Source organism: Pipistrellus kuhlii, unplaced genomic scaffold (genome assembly GCF_014108245.1).
Source record: "Pipistrellus kuhlii isolate mPipKuh1 unplaced genomic scaffold, mPipKuh1.p scaffold_m20_p_4, whole genome shotgun sequence".
In the NCBI taxonomy this organism is placed as follows: domain Eukaryota; kingdom Metazoa; phylum Chordata; class Mammalia; order Chiroptera; family Vespertilionidae; genus Pipistrellus; species Pipistrellus kuhlii.
This window is the reverse complement of record NW_023425540.1, coordinates 91,639,477-91,657,157: the sequence shown is the minus strand read 5'-3', so window position 1 is coordinate 91,657,157 and position 17,681 is coordinate 91,639,477. Positions and strand designations below refer to the sequence as shown.

Here is a 17,681-nt window from a genome sequence, read left to right as displayed (position 1 = left end):
GGAACTGCCCAAAGCCCAGCCGGCAGGGGCAGCTCGTGCAGGCTCCAGGCCCGGTGTAGAAATGCAGTGCTAGGCCCTGCACCACGCATCGGCGGTGTCTCTTTTCCTTCCTGGCAGCACAGCACCTACGATGCACAATGGTTTAAGCAGGTGTCTGCTTAACTGATGTGGAACTTTGGAGGCCACAAGCACTGGTCTCTGGACTAGTTTCTAGACAGGTTCTTATCTAGTTGGGGAGATGATTCTACACACAAGACAAAATAAAGGCAGCCTGCTGAAACAGAGAACTGGTGAGATTGATGGGACATAGAGAGCTGTTTGAGGTGCCTGCTGTGCTGTTTGTCCTTCTGAGTAATTAAGAAGTGCATCCTGCCCCTAGGGGGTCTACACTAGAAGAGAGGAAAAGATGTCCATTGCCAGCCAAGTACAAGGTAGAGGAAGGAAAGTGTTAGGAGAGAATTTCAGGCACAAAGCAGCAGAGGAAAAAAACAAACAGGGAATGGTATGAGGGAGAGAGGTGATAACCAGCACAAACATCCCCAGAGAGGTACGAGGTGTTCAACTAAACACATAGAGGGATCATCCTTGGATAGTATGAGGTGAGAGGGAAGAGGGCAGGATGGGTGAAGCTAGCTCGCTGAGGAGCACGTCTTCACGGTCACTGTCTAGGCTGGAAGCGACTCCCCTAAGGTATCGCGTCCTCCTCCCCGGAACCTGTGAATCTTGGCTTACATGGCCAGAGACATCAGGGTCTCGAGATGGGGAGGTTATCCTGGGCTCTCCAGGTAGGCCCTACATGCAATCACAAGTGTGTCTGTTAAGAGGGAGGTAGAGTTCAGACAGGAACAACGTGACAGTGGAGGTGGAGGCTGGAATGATGTGACCCAAGCCGAGGATTGTCAGCTGTCACCAAAGCTGGAAGAAGCAAGAAACAGATTCTTCCCTGGAGGGATACAGCCCTGCTGACGCCTTCACTTTGGACGTCTCACCTCTCCAACTGTGAGAGAGTGATTTCTTTTTAAGCCGCTGAGTTTGTGCAGCTTCAGGAAACTCATACAGGCATGTGCTGAAGAGTGGAGGGTAAGGCTGCCTCGAGAAGCAGAGCTGGCGAGATTGACGGGACACAGAGAGCTGTTTGACAGTGACGGAGCCTCTGATGATCCATCCTGACATTTGCAGACCGAGGCTGGCCTTGGCCAAGATGCTATGGGGCTCACTGCTCTGTGCAGCCTGAAACCAGCACAGAGGTCAGGCGTGTAGCAGCTCCCTCCCCTGGGCAGCACTGTGATATGTGTCCGTGCAGCCTCATTTCTGAGCTGTTTTACTGGCCTGGAGCCTGAGAGGGCTCGCTGGCCCTGGATCCAGCTGTGCTTCTCAACCACCTTGATGGGCTTTGACAGGGTGAGGCCCAGGAGGTCCGAGAGGCCCTGGCAGCTCAGGGCCAGAGCTGCATCAGCGACTCTGGAAACACAGGCATGGGGACTGATGTGAGAGCCTCACGGCCCTGTGCCAGCCTTCTGCCCACACCACAGTACCGGCACATCCCACCCCACTGGATGGTGACAAATAAAGCACGGTGCTGTGTGTCCCTTCTGCTGGGGTGGGGGCGGGGCATTCCTACCTGCATTTCGTAATATGGCTCCAGAAGGCTCAAAGACCACCACGTGCTTCCCGTTCCAGACGGCGAGAGCATCCTAAAAACGATCGTGGAAATGGAAAGGCAGCCTGCCATCTGGGCCCGTTCCCATCCTGAATGACCCTACCACCGACCCGGTCTTTTGTCTACACCAAAGACCCCAGCCGGCCCCTGGGGCAGCCTCGCAGGTACCTTGGTGATGAACACGCCGCTGACGTGCATGTCTGTGCGCAGGCTGTACGTGGACGCCGTGGACAGGAAGGACACGTTGAGTAAGCTCGGGGAGACCTGCACCACGGCCGCCTGCTGGTGGAAGTGCGAGGACATGGCCTGCGCGCTGAGGATCACCACGGCGCTCGTGTTGTTCACGGCCAGAAGGTTCTTCCTGGAGCCCCACTTCATTTCCACGTTGGAGAGAAAGAACCAGAAGTGTGAACAGAGGAGAGGAAAATATTACACATATGAGGATGCATAAACAATTTCTCAGCACTATTTCTTCTTGTTAAAAAATTATTTTTAAGTGTTATAAGTGTACAATGCGTGCTTTGTAGAAAAATTTTAGAATACTGATACTCAGAATTGTGATGAAGCTGGTAGCTACCCATATGGCTGTTTTAGCTCGTGTCTGTTCTCACTGGTTGAACATTTATAATTTACTTTTCTTTTTAAAAAAATGTTTTTGTTGATTTTAGGGAGATGAAAGGAGAGAAAGAGAGAAACATTGGTGTGAGAGAGAAATATTAATCAGTTGCCTTTCGCACCCACCTCACAGGGGATCAAAATACAACCTGGGTATGAATCGAACCAGCAATCTTTGGTGCCCAGAACAATACTCAATCACTGAGCCACACCGGCCAGGGCTCCAATTTACCTTTCTGATGTTAATTTTAGAGGTGCTTACTTTTTAAAATTCATATCAAACCTAACATAACATATTAAATTATCCAGCTTTCCTCTGATATAAAACGGCACATTTATAATTTCATATTAAACTTTCCATCTATATAAATCTATTTCTGGATTTCCTACTCCATTCCAATGATATATTTATCTACTCCTGATGAACCACTGTTGTTGTTTTTTCCAATTTTTATTTATTGATTTGAGAGAGAGCTGGGAGAGAGACAGAAACAATTTTTTGTTCCACTTATTGATTCATTCATTGGTTGCTTCTTGTGTGTGCCCTGATCTGGGATTAAATTCACTACCTTGGCATATCGGGACAACACTCTAACCAACTGAGCCATCAGGCCAGTGTCATAACCATTGTTTTAATTGCTAAAGTTTGAGATATATTCTGGTATATTATACAGAAATGCTCGAAATGTTTATACTTTTTTTTTTCTTCTTAGCTATCTGCTCTCTTAGATGAGTTAAAAATTACTGTGTTGAATTCTCCCAGGAAAAAAAGTCATTATTTTTACTGTGTATACATGTCATTTATAGATTTATTTGGGAAGAAATGACACTTTTATTTTTTAATTTTTTAAAATATATTTTTATTGATTTTTTACAGAGAGGAAGAGAGAAGGATAGAGAGTTAGAAACATCGATGAAAGAGAATCATCGATCAGCTGCCTCTTGCATACCCCCTACTGGGGATGTGCCCGCAACCAAGGTACATGCCCTTGACCAGAATCGAACCTGGGACCTTTCATCTGCAGGCCGACACTCTATCTACTGAGCCAAACTGGTATCGGCAGAAATGACACTTTTACAAGATTGAGGCTTCCCTTTGAGAAACATGATATATCTAACATTTGCTGTTTTCTTTTATGTCCTTTAGTGTGGTTAGTGTGGCTCATTCTATTGTATTATGTAATTTTTATCCTTACTTCAGGATATGTTTTTATTGATTTTAGAGAGAGGAGAAGGGAGGGAGGGAGAGAGGGAGAGGGAGAGGGAGAGGGAGAGGGAGAGGGAGAGAGAGAGAGAGAGAGAGAGAGGGATTGGTTGTCTCCCATATGAACCCCAACTGAGGATCAAACTCTCAACCTAGGCATGTGCCCTGACCAGGAATTGAGCCTGTAACTGTTTGGTGTATGGGACGATGCTCCTACCAACTGAGCCACCTGACCAGGGCTTATTCTATTATTTTAAATGGCATTTCTTTCATTACTAATGAGGTTACACGTTTTTTTGTGTATTCTACTAACTAGTCCTAGGAAATTAGCTCCACCATTTTTCCCATTAAAGCTCTCAGTATTTTTCTTTTCTATTTTAAGAGTACGTTTATTAAAGTTGGGGACAGTGAAACAAAAAAGGGCTTAGAATAGAAAAACAACAGGAGAGAGCCTAGGTGGTGCTCTGCCTTGGCTCTCTAGATATGTTAAAGGAAAGAAGTGAGCCACACTGAGCTGTGTGGACTCACCAGGGATGAGCTGCTGCTGCTGGTTGCTCCCCTGGATGCAAATCTCATGGGATTTAGGAGAAAAAAAGCAAAGATGCATGCCCAAGAAGGAAGAAAGGTGTGGGTATGCTCTAGAGCACATGTGTCAAACACAAGGCCCTCGGGCCAAATCCGTCCCGCCAGGCCTTGCAATGTGGCCCGCACCGCGCTGTCATCACTGCACTCCGCTGCGTTTCCATCACAATGACAGTTTATGACTGTTCAGTAAACCATTCGGCCCGCGATTTAGGCTGGATTTTAGATTTTGGCCCCTTCTCTGATTGAGTTCGACACCCCTACTCTAGAGAGAGCACACTTAATATTTTCCTTATAAATGTCAGTTTTCTTCATGTCCTTTATTCTAAGACTAGAGGCCCGGTGCATGAATTCGTGCACCAGTTGGGTCCCTCGGCCTGGCCTGTGGGATCAGAATGAAATTGGCTCTCTAACATTCCTTGAAGGGTCCCAGATTATGAGAGGGTGCAGACCAGGCTGAGGGACCCTCACTGATGCACAATAGGGGCTGGGGAGGGGACATGGGAGGTTGGCCAGCTGGGGAAGGACCATGGGAGGGCTCCAGGGCATGTCCAGCCCATCTTGCTCAGTCCCATTGGCCAGACCCCAGCAGCAAGCTAACCTACTGGTTGGAGATACCACCTTCTGGTGGTCAGTGTATGTCATAGCTAGCAGTTGAGTGGTCTTGGCGTATTATTAGCATATTGCGCTTTGATTGGTTGAATGGACGACCAGACAACCAGACACTTAGCATATTAGTCTTTTATTATATAGGATATCACTAAAGGCAAGCTATAAGTTAAAAGAATAGCTGTTCTTTTATTTTTTTTTCTTTAAAAAATATATATTTTATTGATTTTGTATAGAGAGGAAGGGAGAGAGATGGAGAGTTAGAAACATCAATGAGAGAGAGTCATCGATCAGCTGCCTCTTGCACACCCCCTACTGGGGATATGCCCGCAACCAAGGTACATGCCCTTGTCCGGAATCGAACCCGGGACCTTTCAGTCCCCCAAGCCGATGCTCTATCTATTGAGCCAAACCGGTTTCGGCAAGAATAGCTGTTCTTTTAAATAGTTAAAAGATTCCCTCCTATCACGGAAAAGTAAAAGCAAACAAAAAAGTTGCATGTAACTTTATATTAAAATAAAGAAAACAATATGCATTGAGAATGGGGAAATACAGTGTTTTAGAGCTCAGATTTTCCTTCAATTCTAGTTTATTTTTTTTTCTCCATTGCCCAGTTTGAAATAAGTTTTTATGTACCCAGTTTGTTAATCTTTGCTTTGCAACTACTTTTATTACTTCAAATCTGAGAAAGTTATGTTTTCTCTATAGATCTGATAATACTCTATGCTATTTTTAGCCAGTTATTCTGTCCAAATTTGTAAAATATTTTAATTGTTAATATATAACTTGTTAATTCATTTTTATAAATGGCCTGAGAGGAGGATCTGAAAGTAATTTTCCAAAATTGCTAAAGGGTATCCCTACACTATTTACTACATAAGTTTTTCCTTTCCAGATTTTTATAGGATTAAGGTCATTTTAACTTAAGAGATTTACATAGAGCAGATCTTTTTTTAAAAATATATATTTCTTTAAATATATTTTATTGATTTTTTACAGAGAGGAAGGGAAAGGGATAGAGAGTTAGAAACATCAATGAGAAACATCGATCAGCTGCCTCCCGCACGCCCCCTACTGGGGATGTGCCCACAACCAAAGTACATGCCCTTGACCGGAATCAAACCTGGAACCCTTCAGGCCACAAACTGATGCTCTATCCATTGAGCCAAACCGGCTAGGGCTTTTTAAATATATTTTTTATGATTTCAGAGAGGAAGGGAGAGGAAGAGAGAAATAGAAACATCAATGATGAGAGATGTCTAGGCTGATGCTCTATCCACTGAGCCAAAGCAGGTAGGGCTACACGGAGCAGATCTTAGAGACAACTTCCGGGGCAGCAGGGTGAAGAGCCCAGGGGACACACAGGCATAAATGGCAAAATTTTTTAGAAAAATCTAACTCTCTGGAAATTGGGCATAAAGCAAATGAAGACACATTTATCTAAGAAAGTCTAGCCCAGTGGTTGGCAAACTCATTAGTCAACAGAGCGGCGAACAGCAGTTCGAGAGCCGCATGTGGCTTACAAGCCGCAGTTTGCCAACCACTGGTCTAGCCCAACCTGAGTGGCTCAGTTGGTTGAGTGTCATCCTGTGCACCAAAAGGTTGCTAGTTTGATTCCTGGCCAGGGCACATACCTGGGTTGCAAGTCTCTCTCTCATCGAAAAAGAAAAAGAAAAAAAAAGTACGTTTACTAATTCTGGTAAGAACAGTACAGTCTGTGACTCCTACTCCCCTCCTCCTGTCCTCCAGCTCAGCAGGAGAGGCAATCTGAGAAGACCAGAGGCTACCGTGCCCGGCTCCATGCTCACACAGCGCGGTGTCTTCTGAGAGTAGCTATCCCCACTCCCAACCTCTGGGGACTAAGCTTTTTCCCCTCAAGGTAGAGGCTGTCTACAACATTGACACGATATTTAAACGAAAATGTCTAGCTCACAACAAAAAAAATCAAGTGCCATGCAAACAGAAGACTATCACTCACACACAAGAAAACAACGCAGGCACCAGATACTGCCCCCAGAGGGCCCAGGTGTTGCACTTAAAGACTCCAAAGCAGCCATTACAAATGTATTCAAAGAACTAAAAGAAATCAGGCTTAAAGTAAAGGAAGGTGTGATTGCATGTCTCACCAGAGACTATCAATAAAGAGACTGAAATGAAAAAAAAAAAAAAAAAAAAGGAAGAAGCAAATACCCCATAGAAATTAAAACCTATGTCAACACAAAGACTTGTACATAAATGTTCACAGCAACATCAGTGACAGTCCAAGAGTAGAAACAACCCAAATGTCCGCCATTGGGTGAAAAGGATAACAAGGTATGGTCTATTCAGACAGGGGACTATTCCTCGGCCATAAAAAGGAATGAAATACTGACACGTGCTACAGTATGATGAACCTAGAAAACGTAATGCTCAGGGAAAGAATCTCATGTCCATGCCCACCGTGTGTGATTCCACTGAAGTGTCCAGAACAGGCAAGTCCAGAGACAGAAGGTAGGTTAGTGGTGGCACAGGGCTAGGGGAAGGGGAAGTGGGGAGTGACTGCTAATGGGTATGCGATTTCTTTCTGGGATGGTGAGACTGTTCTAATATGTATTGTGATGATTGAAAAACTCTGTGATGTACTAAAAACCACCTGGTATGTTATGTATCCCTATAAAACTATCTTAACAGAGATAGATAGATAGATAGATAGATAGATGATAAAGAGATGGCTAGAGAAAGTAAATATAGATTACTACAGATCCACAATCCCTTTTCTGCAATTCTGAACTCCAACAGGCCTTCATTTTTATAGTCTTTTAAAATGAATCACTTACAGCCAAAACCGGTTTGGCTCAATGGATAGAGCGTCGGCTTGGGGACTGAAAGGTCCCGGGTTCGATTCTGGTCAAGGGCATGTACCTTGGTTGCGGGCATATCCCTGGTGGAGGGTGTGCAAGAGGCAGCTGATCGATGACTCTCTCTCATCGATATTTCTAGCTCTCTATCTCTCTCCCTTCCTCTCTGTACAAAGTCAATAAAATATATTAAAAAAAAAAAAAAAAAGAATCACAATGATAGGTACAAAGTCGATTACTTCCTTCACTTCTGTAGGGCACAAAATGAGTGTATCTGATGCCCTGGTAGAGCTGTACCTTTATCTGCGTGATTTTCCCTTCCAGCTCAGTAGGAGCTTGAAGGGTCCACATGTCTTTGCCCTCCACGCCCCAGCTGCTATGGGGGCCCGGCGCTTTTTTCCACATGGCGACTCGCCCTTTGTCAGTGCCCGCTGCCAGGAGACCTACAGGTGAAAACCAAGTTCACAGTCATTGACTTGAAAAGGGATTAGGACAGCAACAAGCTCCCTTCTCTGACCACCCTCTCTGAAATGCCAGCCCGTCAGCCTCTGCGCAGCAGCTCTCCAGCCCTCGCCTGCTGCATCTTCCTTCTCAGGAACTGGTGACTCGCTGGTGGTACAGTGTATGCATGTGCGCATGTGATTGGTGGGGGTATTGATGTTCCTTCTTCTTTTTCCCCATCAGAGTGGAGGCCTATCTGCCTGCCAACCTGTGTCTGCAATGCCAGAACAGCACTTAGCACTCAGCAGGCATGAAATAAATGCCACTCTGGCTCATCTCCTCTCCTGTCCTCTCCTGTGTACACTTATACACATACATACATACATACATACATTTACATACATGTATGTATATATATATTTCTAAAATTTACCACTTGTCTTTTTCTTGGTGTTTGGGAGAGATTGGAGATCAATTGCAGACAACTAGGTTGGTCACACTTTTGAACAAACCCTTGACCTTCTGGTGGGATAAAAAGCTTTACTGTTACTTTCTCATACTTGACTTGATTTTACTCAAATGACGACCGAGTTGCCAGTCTTTAAAGAGCCACCATCACCATTTTGCGGCCAAAGAGCAAAGCAGGAGGTTGGTTCTCTTTCTCCCCTAGGCCAGCCCCCGAAATCTCACCTTTGGTTTTACAGTAAGAAACACAGTTTATGTTCTCTCCTTTTTCAAAACCGAACTTCTCCTCTGGACTCAGAACGTAATTCTCTCCTCCTTCCAAATCCCAGAATCTACAAGGGAAGGAACAATGCTTGCTAAGGGGACTGCCGGTGCACTGCCCTCGGCTCCGCGGGGCTGGTCCAACTTGCTGAGTGGGCGGTAAGATCAGGACGAAGTCACGGCCCATGGGACTGTGCTATGACAAGCAGGCCGCCATTACATTTATGATGTGCTTTGTGCCCTGTTCGTCATCAAAGGGAGCAGCTATTAATAAAACAGGGTGCGTGTGTGACACCAGGTCACAACGAGAACTATCTGCAACCACATGCCCCCAGGAGAGCCGCCAGTATCGTGTGGAACTACAGCGGCGAGAAGCAGGCGCTCACAAAAACCAGGCAGAGAGACTCCGTGGGCAGACAGGACAGCCCCACCCTGGCGTGGGACGGGGATGCCGGGGTCTCCAATGGGCTCTGCTCTTCCATCTCGGGGCTGTGCCACTTTGTAAAAATTCATCACAATTTGGGACTGACTTTTCACCCCCCAATCACCGAGCGTCGAGTCTCACCTGAGGGCTGCCTCCCCGATGGCGGTCACCAGAAGGCTGCCTTCGATCAGAGCGATGTCTGCCTGGTGGCCCGTTTTCCCACTCAGCTTCACCTGAAAAAGGAACAGTAACTGAAATCAGCATGTCCTTCTGCTGAAACTGTCCCTGCCTGTGAGCCTGGACTCTGGTCTGCAGTGACTTCCTGGAGATTCCCCGTTAATGGAAGTGCGAGGTGAACACGAACACGTGGAGAGCACGCCTAGCCTTCCGGGACGCACAGCCAACGCTGACAGCTCCTCTTGCACACCACGTGGTTAGTAACAGTGGCTGCCGGCGCACGGCACATGGCCCGTTTCCGGAGTGACCACCAGGCTGAGCCAAGGTCAGGGACCGCCGGGCCCTCCAGGGCAGGCATCACACCTGTTTTGCAGTGGCTCAGGGGGGATTTGAACCCAGGTCCACGTGATTCAGGGACCATGTTTTCAACTGCTATGCTAGAAGATACATAAATGGTCAAATACTGACTTATAAAAAAATCAATCCATTCCATAATCTATGAGTATCTTTATGGGAAGTTCAGAGTTCTCCAAGGAACATGGATTCCTCTGGTATATAAACCATGAAACTAGCAGGAAGGTAACGATGAGCAGCACCTGGCAGGACAGGGGTGTCCTCCTGGCGCTGAGGGCCCGGGGCTGATGCCACGAGGCACCTTCAAGGACATCAAGGGATGTCTCAGTAGCCATAGCGAAACACCTGCTGAGGGGTGTACATGGCTCCGGTGAACAATGTGCCCGTGTGCCCAGGGGCAGCTTCAACAGACACACGTGGGGGGAAATCCCCGAGGTTCTCGGTGGTGAGTGAGCCCCTCCAGGCCTTGTCTGCACAGCCAGGAAGTGGGGTGATGCCCCTCCCCACAATTCCATGGTGGAGGCCGAACGGGCTGCTGCAAAGTGAGCGGTCATTCTCTCACCCGGGTCTGTCGGCTGCGGTGAAGCAATCGTGGAGGGCGCAGCCTGGCTCACCTTGTCTGTGCCCTGACGCCAGAAAAATCTCCTTCGCTCTCCATTCCCCCACCTGAACGGAAGGTCTTATAGCACATCATGGTACTAACCAGCTCTGTGAGTGGCCGTGGGACAGGCTTGCTAAGGTGTGGGAAAGGGTGATTAATCAGGTCAGGAGAAGCCAGCCTGAGCCCTGCCCCTCTGCCCACCTTCATCACTTCCTCCGCTCTGCCCTCAGGCGTCACCGAGTACAGGGACAGCAGCAGGTTCTCCGTGACCACCACCAGCGCCTCCCTCTTCTCCAGGTAGAAGAGCGTTTGGATGGAGCTGTCTGTGGACGCCAGCTGAGTGGTCTTGCCTTTCTCGTCCACGTAGTGCACTGTCCCTGAGGGCAGAGGGACCGTCACTGGCAGCCATTTCTCTGCTCTCAGGGAGCATTCTCAAAATAAACATCTTCATTATAAAAATGTGCCAAGAAGATATTTCAGAAACATCTGCATCTGACCTCACAGGCTGCCATCTCTGAAGTAAGTTCAGCCTTGACTCCTGATGCCCCAGCCATCACTGCCTCCACCAAACTAACCTCGGAGGATCCAAACTTTCACACTGGTGACCGCCTGACTCAAAAGGCTTTGTTCATCCTGGTCCCCTAACATGAGGGCCCATCTGTATCCCACGCACTGAGGCCCAAGGCTGTGACCTGCCTTACCCCTAGGTCTGTCCCCTCCGTCCTGGGCGTGGTTGGTTGGCTGGTTTACCCTAAGCCTGGAACCCCTCCTTCTCCTCCCGCCCTGAGCGTGCCGGGCCCTGGCCCACCTCCTGGTTTCTCTCCCAATTCATTGCTGCCGCTCTCTGGAGCCTCCTCACCCGGTCTCCCCTCCTCTTATTCCTGATAGAGAACTTGTTCCTTATTAAACCGAAAAGTCCAACATTCTCTAGAGGCTAACTGTCACAAAACGAGCATCTACTCAGCACATATTTGTGGCAGGCTGGATGCTAAGCACTGGCGTGTGTATTAACTCCACTAATGTTCCCGGCGAGCTCCCCAGGTACTCTTCCTGTCACTGTCTCCGTTTTACACCCGAGGAAGCCGAGGCACAGATATGGGATAATCTGCCTTTGAAGCCCACGTTACCGAGTGGAAGGAGGAGCTGACACCCACTGCACAGCCCTCTTCCAGTCGCCAGCATCTCTCCCCTCAGGCATCTCTTTCCACACCATCTTTTCAACTCTTCCTCAGGGCCCCTGCACTAGCATCTCCCTTCCCTGCACCCCCATGCACTGTGCCCACTCCTTGTCCCTTCTGATCCATGGGCCGATGCTCAACCATTGAGCCATGCCAGCCAGGCGTGCCTCTTTGTCCCTTCTGTGACCTCCCTGAATTCCCCCAGCGCTGTCTTTTTATCCCCTAAATGTAAGGTATCTTAAAAGCCCCAGCCCACTCCAGTTCTCATCCGCTCTCTTCTTCCAGCTGTGCTGACACAGCCTTCTCTAACTTCACCGCCTTATGTAAGTCTCATTCCTCGGCCTCTTTCTCACAGCACACACACACGTGGGAACGTCTCATGTGAACATAAAGACTAGTTTCCTCCTAACTTCATATTGCATTTATCAGCTGTCACTGGGGCAGCCTGTCTCACTATTTACACTAAGGAGAAGTTGTGTTCAAATCACTTAATGTGGGTCCCACTCAGGAAGGCTGGCTGGTGACTACAGGCTGGAAACAACACCCCCCCATCCTGCCTGGCCCATGTGGCTCAGTGGTTGAGTGTTGGCCCTTGAATCAGGAGGTCATGGTTTGTTTGATTCCTGGTCAGGGCAAGTGCCCAAGTTTTGGGCTCAACCCCCAGTAGGGGGCGTGTAGGAGGCAGCCAATCAATGATTCTCTCTCACCATAGATGTTTCTATCTCTCTGTCCCTCTTTCTTCCTCTCTGAAATCAATAAAAATGTGTTTTTGAAAACCCTTCAATACAAATAAAGCTCAATTTGTCTCTAATCAGAACCAAGTGAAGCCATTCTTTGAATACTGGATAAATAACTGCAAAAAGCTGGCTAATGCATCACTCTAAGATTGGCACGCATACAGCCCATTGTTTTATGCAGAAACACCATCTATTTGTTTTATATCCTTATCAGACACCCCTAAAAAGGCTTCAGTGTTCTAGAATCCCAAACTAAGCTTCTTACCATCCATCAAGCTGACAAAGAACGACAGTCCCTCTTGAGATCCCATTTTCAAGAAACTTCCAAAGCCACTTTTCCTCCAGTTAAACATGTCCAGGGCTTTCTCATCGCCGCTCACAGCTGCCTTTGCCAACTGAACGAGGTCCCTGAAAGCAAATACGACCCAGAAAGTCAGGGTTCCTCGTTACTCCTCGTAGGAAGGTGCTGTCACTATAGATGCTAAGAGTGGCTCACTGCTATGATCCCTCCGGTGTGTCAGGAGGAGTCACATCTCTGCCCACCCCACAAAGGATTTAAACTCAAGTCCACTCTGGAAGCTCATACTCACTCGCCAGGCGGGGGGAGCCGGAAGATGCAGTGAGTCAGGTGTTTTCCGTATTCGTGTTTCAGCAGGGGTGTCCCTTGTACTCGGCCTCTTTGATCCAACCTCCATACGAGCAGGACACCAAGCTGGAAAACCCATCATGTGGAGGAAACGCATTCTTACTGAGTGACTGGTGGAAGGCAAGAGTGACACTGTGCAATAGGATGCACGCTTATTTCTTCTCTCTCTCTCTCTCTCTCTCTCTCTCTCTCTCTCTCTCTCTCTCTCTCTCTCTCTCTCTAACAAAACTACATGTGCACCATGACAAATACAAACAATTCAAGTATTCCGTGAAGAAACCAGAAACTTTCCCATGTATCCCCTCCATCCTTATACCCTGGAGATAACAACTGTCACATTTTTATATAGTTGTTAAAACAAACTTTTAAGTTTAGAATAGATTCAGATTTGTGGAACAGTTGTGAAAACAGTTCCAATAAATTTCATACCCCCACCTAATTTCTCCTATTATTAGATCTTACATTAGTGTGGTACAGTCCTCAGATTAATAAGCCAATATTGACACATTAACCAAAGCCTTTATTCAATTTCTTTAGTTCCTCCCTAAGGTCCTCTTCCAGTCCCGGGATCCCAGCAGGACCATGTGATGTCCAGTCTCCTTAGGCTCCTCTGGGATGAGACCGCACTTCAGCCTCTCTTGTTTTTGATGATCTTAATGGTCTATTAAGGGATGGTATGGAATGTCCCTCCACTGGGATTAGTCGATTTTTCTCATTGTTGACTGGGGCTGTGGTTGTGGGAGAAGACCACATGTATAAAGTGCTCCTCTCAGCACATCTGGTCATGGGTCCATGCCATCAACATGACTTGTCTCTGTGACACTGACCCCGATCTCCTAGCTGAGGTCACGTTTGTCAGGTGTCTCCACTGTGCAGGTCTTCCTCCCACCCCCTCTATCTTGTACTGTCTGGGTTATAATCTAATACTATTTTATTTATTTTCTTGCTCCAATTCTTCCAGCTTCAGCCTTTGGGAGCTCTGTGGGATCACTCTGTGAGCACTTCCTTACTTCTTGGCACTACAGATTCTCTAAGCCTGTGGTCAGCAAACTGCAGCTCGCGAGCCACAAGCAGTTCTTTGGCCCCTTGAGTGTGGCTCTTCCACAAAATGCCATGGCCTGGGTGAGTCTATTTTGAGGAAGTGGAGTTAGAAGAAGTTTACGTTTGAAAAATTTGGATCTCAAAAGAAATTTCAATGGTTGTACTGTTGATATTTGGCTCTGTTGACTAATGAGTTTGCCGACCACTGCTCTAAACTGATTGTCCTGCTCCAGTCCTAGAATCAGCTATCAAGGAGCCTGGTTCCCTATGTTGAAGGAACCAATAGAAACTAGGATCTGGGTGCTAGGTGTATTGTATTTCAATTTAAACACCATCAAAGCCTCAAATCAACAGCATAGGTAAGTGTGAGAGAAGCTCAAGGTGGCAGGGAGGAGACAGCTGCATTGGAACTGGTCTAGGAGGCTCCTCGACCAGAGATGGGAGCTAAGCCTTGCACCTGGCAGTATTTCCATCGGATTCTGTCTGCAAACACCTTGGTTTGGATGCCCAGACATTCCTCAAGGCATGTGTCCTGTTCAAGATCAGTGGATGTTTTAGCAAACAATACACTCTTCCTCCCACCCTGCATTCAGCCAGCATTGATTCCACCATCCCCACACGCTGGGTAAGTCACTTTATTGTGCATAGGAATATGATTCTCCAATAAGGTTGACTTTAAAAGCAAGTTATACAGTAAATCTCTAAGAAAAGTTACGAAGACTGAACATAGTATGTAACAAATATATATTTATATATATTATGAATAATACGTATTATCACACTAATTCTTGACTTTGCCAGCTTTATGAAGAATAAATGCATTATTGGTTCATTTGCATAGTGAAAAAGGCAAGGCTAGAAAATAAAAATGTTTCCTTCTCCGGTGGCCCAGCCTCCCCCCTAGAGAACCACACTGTGGGATGCTGTGTGCCTGATGGTGTACAATGCATATGTAACACTTATACATTGCTCTGCCCTTCAAGTGCAATCATCCGGGACTTATTTTTTTTAACATAACAACAGACTTTACAGAGATCTTCATTAGCACATACAAGCTTCTAACGGGCAATTCAATCAGGTACCTGAATACAATGAGGACATACTTAGCATGTCCAGACCTCCAGACTGTTGTTTTGAGGAAGTTGTTCAGAGTCCCTGTACCCCAGGAACAGTGAATTCATGTGTGATTGCACACACCTTGTTTAGACAAAGGATAGATGTAGCCCACCACAATCACGAGTTAAACTTCCACTGATTCTGGAGGAGGCAATGACTCAAACAACGCTTTGTGTCAGGTTCTGGCTAACCGGCTGGAAATGCTACACAAGGTGGAGATTTGAGGTGAACTCGGAGATGTCCTGTTTCCTTTGTGGCAGCCTGGCTCCTCGTCCCAATTCTAAGTGTTTTTTTGCACCTCTCACTCCTCTGCAGGGCAATTCTTTGTGTTCAGAGCTTTTTCTTCACTGTCATTCCTTCTGAGTTAGAATTACTTCATTCACCATAATTTTTATTGATTTCAGAGAGGAAAGGAGAGGGAGAGATAGAAACATTAACGATGAGAGAGAAGGATTTATTGATAGCCTCCTGCATGCCCCTTACTGGGAATCAAGCTGAAAACGAGGCGTGTGCCCTGACCAGTAATGGAACCATGACCTCCTGATTCATAGTTGATACTCAACTGAGCCACACTGGCTGGGCTCATCTATACTAATAAAAGGGTAATATGCTAATTAGACCAGGAGACCTTCCCGATGTCCTTCCAGACAAAGCCATAGTGGCGGGGCGGAGGCAGAGGCAGTTAGGGGCGATCAGACCAGGAGGGAGGGCAGTTGTGGGCGATCAGGTCAGCAGGGGTGGGTGTGGGGGAGGGCAGTTTAGGGCGATCAGGCTGGGGGGGGCTGTTGGGGGCGAGAAGGCCAGTGGGGGGCATTTGGGGGTGAGCAAGCAAGCAGGCAAAGTGGTGAGGAGCAATCAGGCAGGCAGGCAGGTGAGCAGTTAGGAGTCAGCGGTCCCAGATTGCGAGAGGGATGTCTGACTGCTGGTTTAGGTCCAACTGGCAGTGGGACATCCCTGAGGGGTCCCAGATTGGGGAGGGTGCAGTCCAGGCTGAGGAACTCCCCCATCACACCCCCCCGCTACACAAATTTTGTGCACTGGGCCACTAGTTTACTAAAATTTTATACAGTAAGGCTCTAAAGAATAGTTACCCCCCCCAAAAAAAAGAAAAGTTATCCTAAAGATGAGAAATTAGTCCTATTTGTGAAGAGCAAGAGTTGAATATATTAAGAAACTGATGTGAAGTTAGTAGTGTTCTAGATTCGATTGTTGTTGACATACTGTCACTTCAAAGAACAGGTCATCCTGCTATGTTCTCTAATTGTTTATGATGACAATAGGAACTGACTTGTCCTATGTCATGTGTAGATTTACTGGATCCTACATTTGGCTCAGGGAAAGCATACAGGGAAATAAGACCTGGCTCACATGACATTCTCTCCACTTCTTTACTGATGGAACTGCTAACAGACATTTCACAGATCTGCTCAGTGTCCCTTTCCTAGGGACCTCCCCACCGCCCTGGCCACTGCTGACTACTGCACATGTGGGCACTTGGCCTGAACTGAATTGGGGCCAGAGGAGGAGGGACAGGTGTTCTCTGGTGGGAACTGAAACGAGAGCAGGTGATTTCATTTGTTTTCATCAGCTAGATTCTGCCTCATGGACAGAATGGGTGAGAGAGAGAAATAACTTCGGCAGGACAGTACACAAAAAGGTACAGAGCTGGCAGACAGCTGTGTCTGTCTGCACCTCACTCTTGGTTCTAGACGGACATGAAGTCGGGTGTGTTCCCATCCCTGGAGACCCTGGCCTCAGATTAAGTGCACCTTCTTGCTCCAGCTAGTCTGGGTTGGTTTCACTGGTAACCAACCTACCTAAAGCAGGGTTTTTGGTGGAAGAGCCAAGAAGACCCTCAGCCAAGCCTGTGCACTCAGTGGTGCAGCATTCCTATGTGCTTATACCTATGGGAGGCAAATTGTGGCTCGTGAACCACATGCAGCTCTTTGGCTCCTTGAGTGTGGCTCTTCCACAAAATATTGTACCATGGCCTGAGCGAGTCTATTTTGAAGAAGTGGCATTAGAAGAAGTTTAAGTTTAAAAAATTTGGCTCTCAAAAGAAATTTCAGTTGTTGTACTGTTGATATTTGGCTCTGTTGACTAATGAGTTTGCTGACCACTGGCTTATACATTTGTTATTATTTTCCTGCTTGAGCCATTCATTTATTTATTTTTGGTTAATCCTCACCCAAGCATATATTTTCCATTGACTTTTTTTAAGTTTATTTTTAATTTTTAAAAAAATCTATTTTATTGATTTTGTACAGAGAGGAAGGGAGATAGAGAGTTAGAAACATCGATAAGAGAGAGTCATCGATCAGCTGCCTCTTGCACACCCCTACTGGGGATATGCCCGCAACCAAGGTACATGCCCTTGACCGGAATCGAATCCGGGACCCTTCAGTCCCCAAGCCAACGCTCTATCCATTCAGCCTAACCGGTTTCGGCTCCACTGACTTTTAGAGAGGGGGGATGAAGAGGGAGAGAGAAACATCGATGTGAGAGAGACACATTAATTGGTTGCCTCCTGCACATGCACCAACCGGGACTGGGTATCGAATCTGCAACACAGGTTCATGCTCTTGACTGGGAATCGAACCTGAGCCCTTCAGTACGTGGGCCAACACCAGCTGGGGTGAGCCCATTATTAAATTAAGACCAGCATAGTCTAGATTTTCTTAGAAGGATTAGGTATTTCTGCTCTTACATATTTTGATTCATAGAACTTGGTCA

The 17,681-nt window shown here is 46.9% G+C and overlaps 1 protein-coding gene across 3 annotated transcripts in view; it reads right to left on the bottom strand.

Moving 5' to 3' along the window:
- Positions 1-17,681, bottom strand: part of IFT140 (intraflagellar transport 140) — an 86,507-nt gene that overhangs the window by 54,600 nt on the left and 14,226 nt on the right. For all 3 annotated transcript variants that reach the window (XM_036408875.2, XM_045571472.1, XM_045571471.1), the window contains exons 4-11: positions 12,736-12,857; positions 12,411-12,553; positions 10,432-10,607; positions 9,240-9,331; positions 8,639-8,745; positions 7,805-7,950; positions 1,829-2,032; positions 1,622-1,694 (exon numbers count right to left, since the gene is read on the bottom strand). In XM_036408875.2, the coding sequence (XP_036264768.1) occupies positions 1,622-1,694; positions 1,829-2,032; positions 7,805-7,950; positions 8,639-8,745; positions 9,240-9,331; positions 10,432-10,607; positions 12,411-12,553; positions 12,736-12,857 (1,063 nt within the window). The remainder of the gene's footprint in view (positions 1-1,621; positions 1,695-1,828; positions 2,033-7,804; positions 7,951-8,638; positions 8,746-9,239; positions 9,332-10,431; positions 10,608-12,410; positions 12,554-12,735; positions 12,858-17,681) is intronic.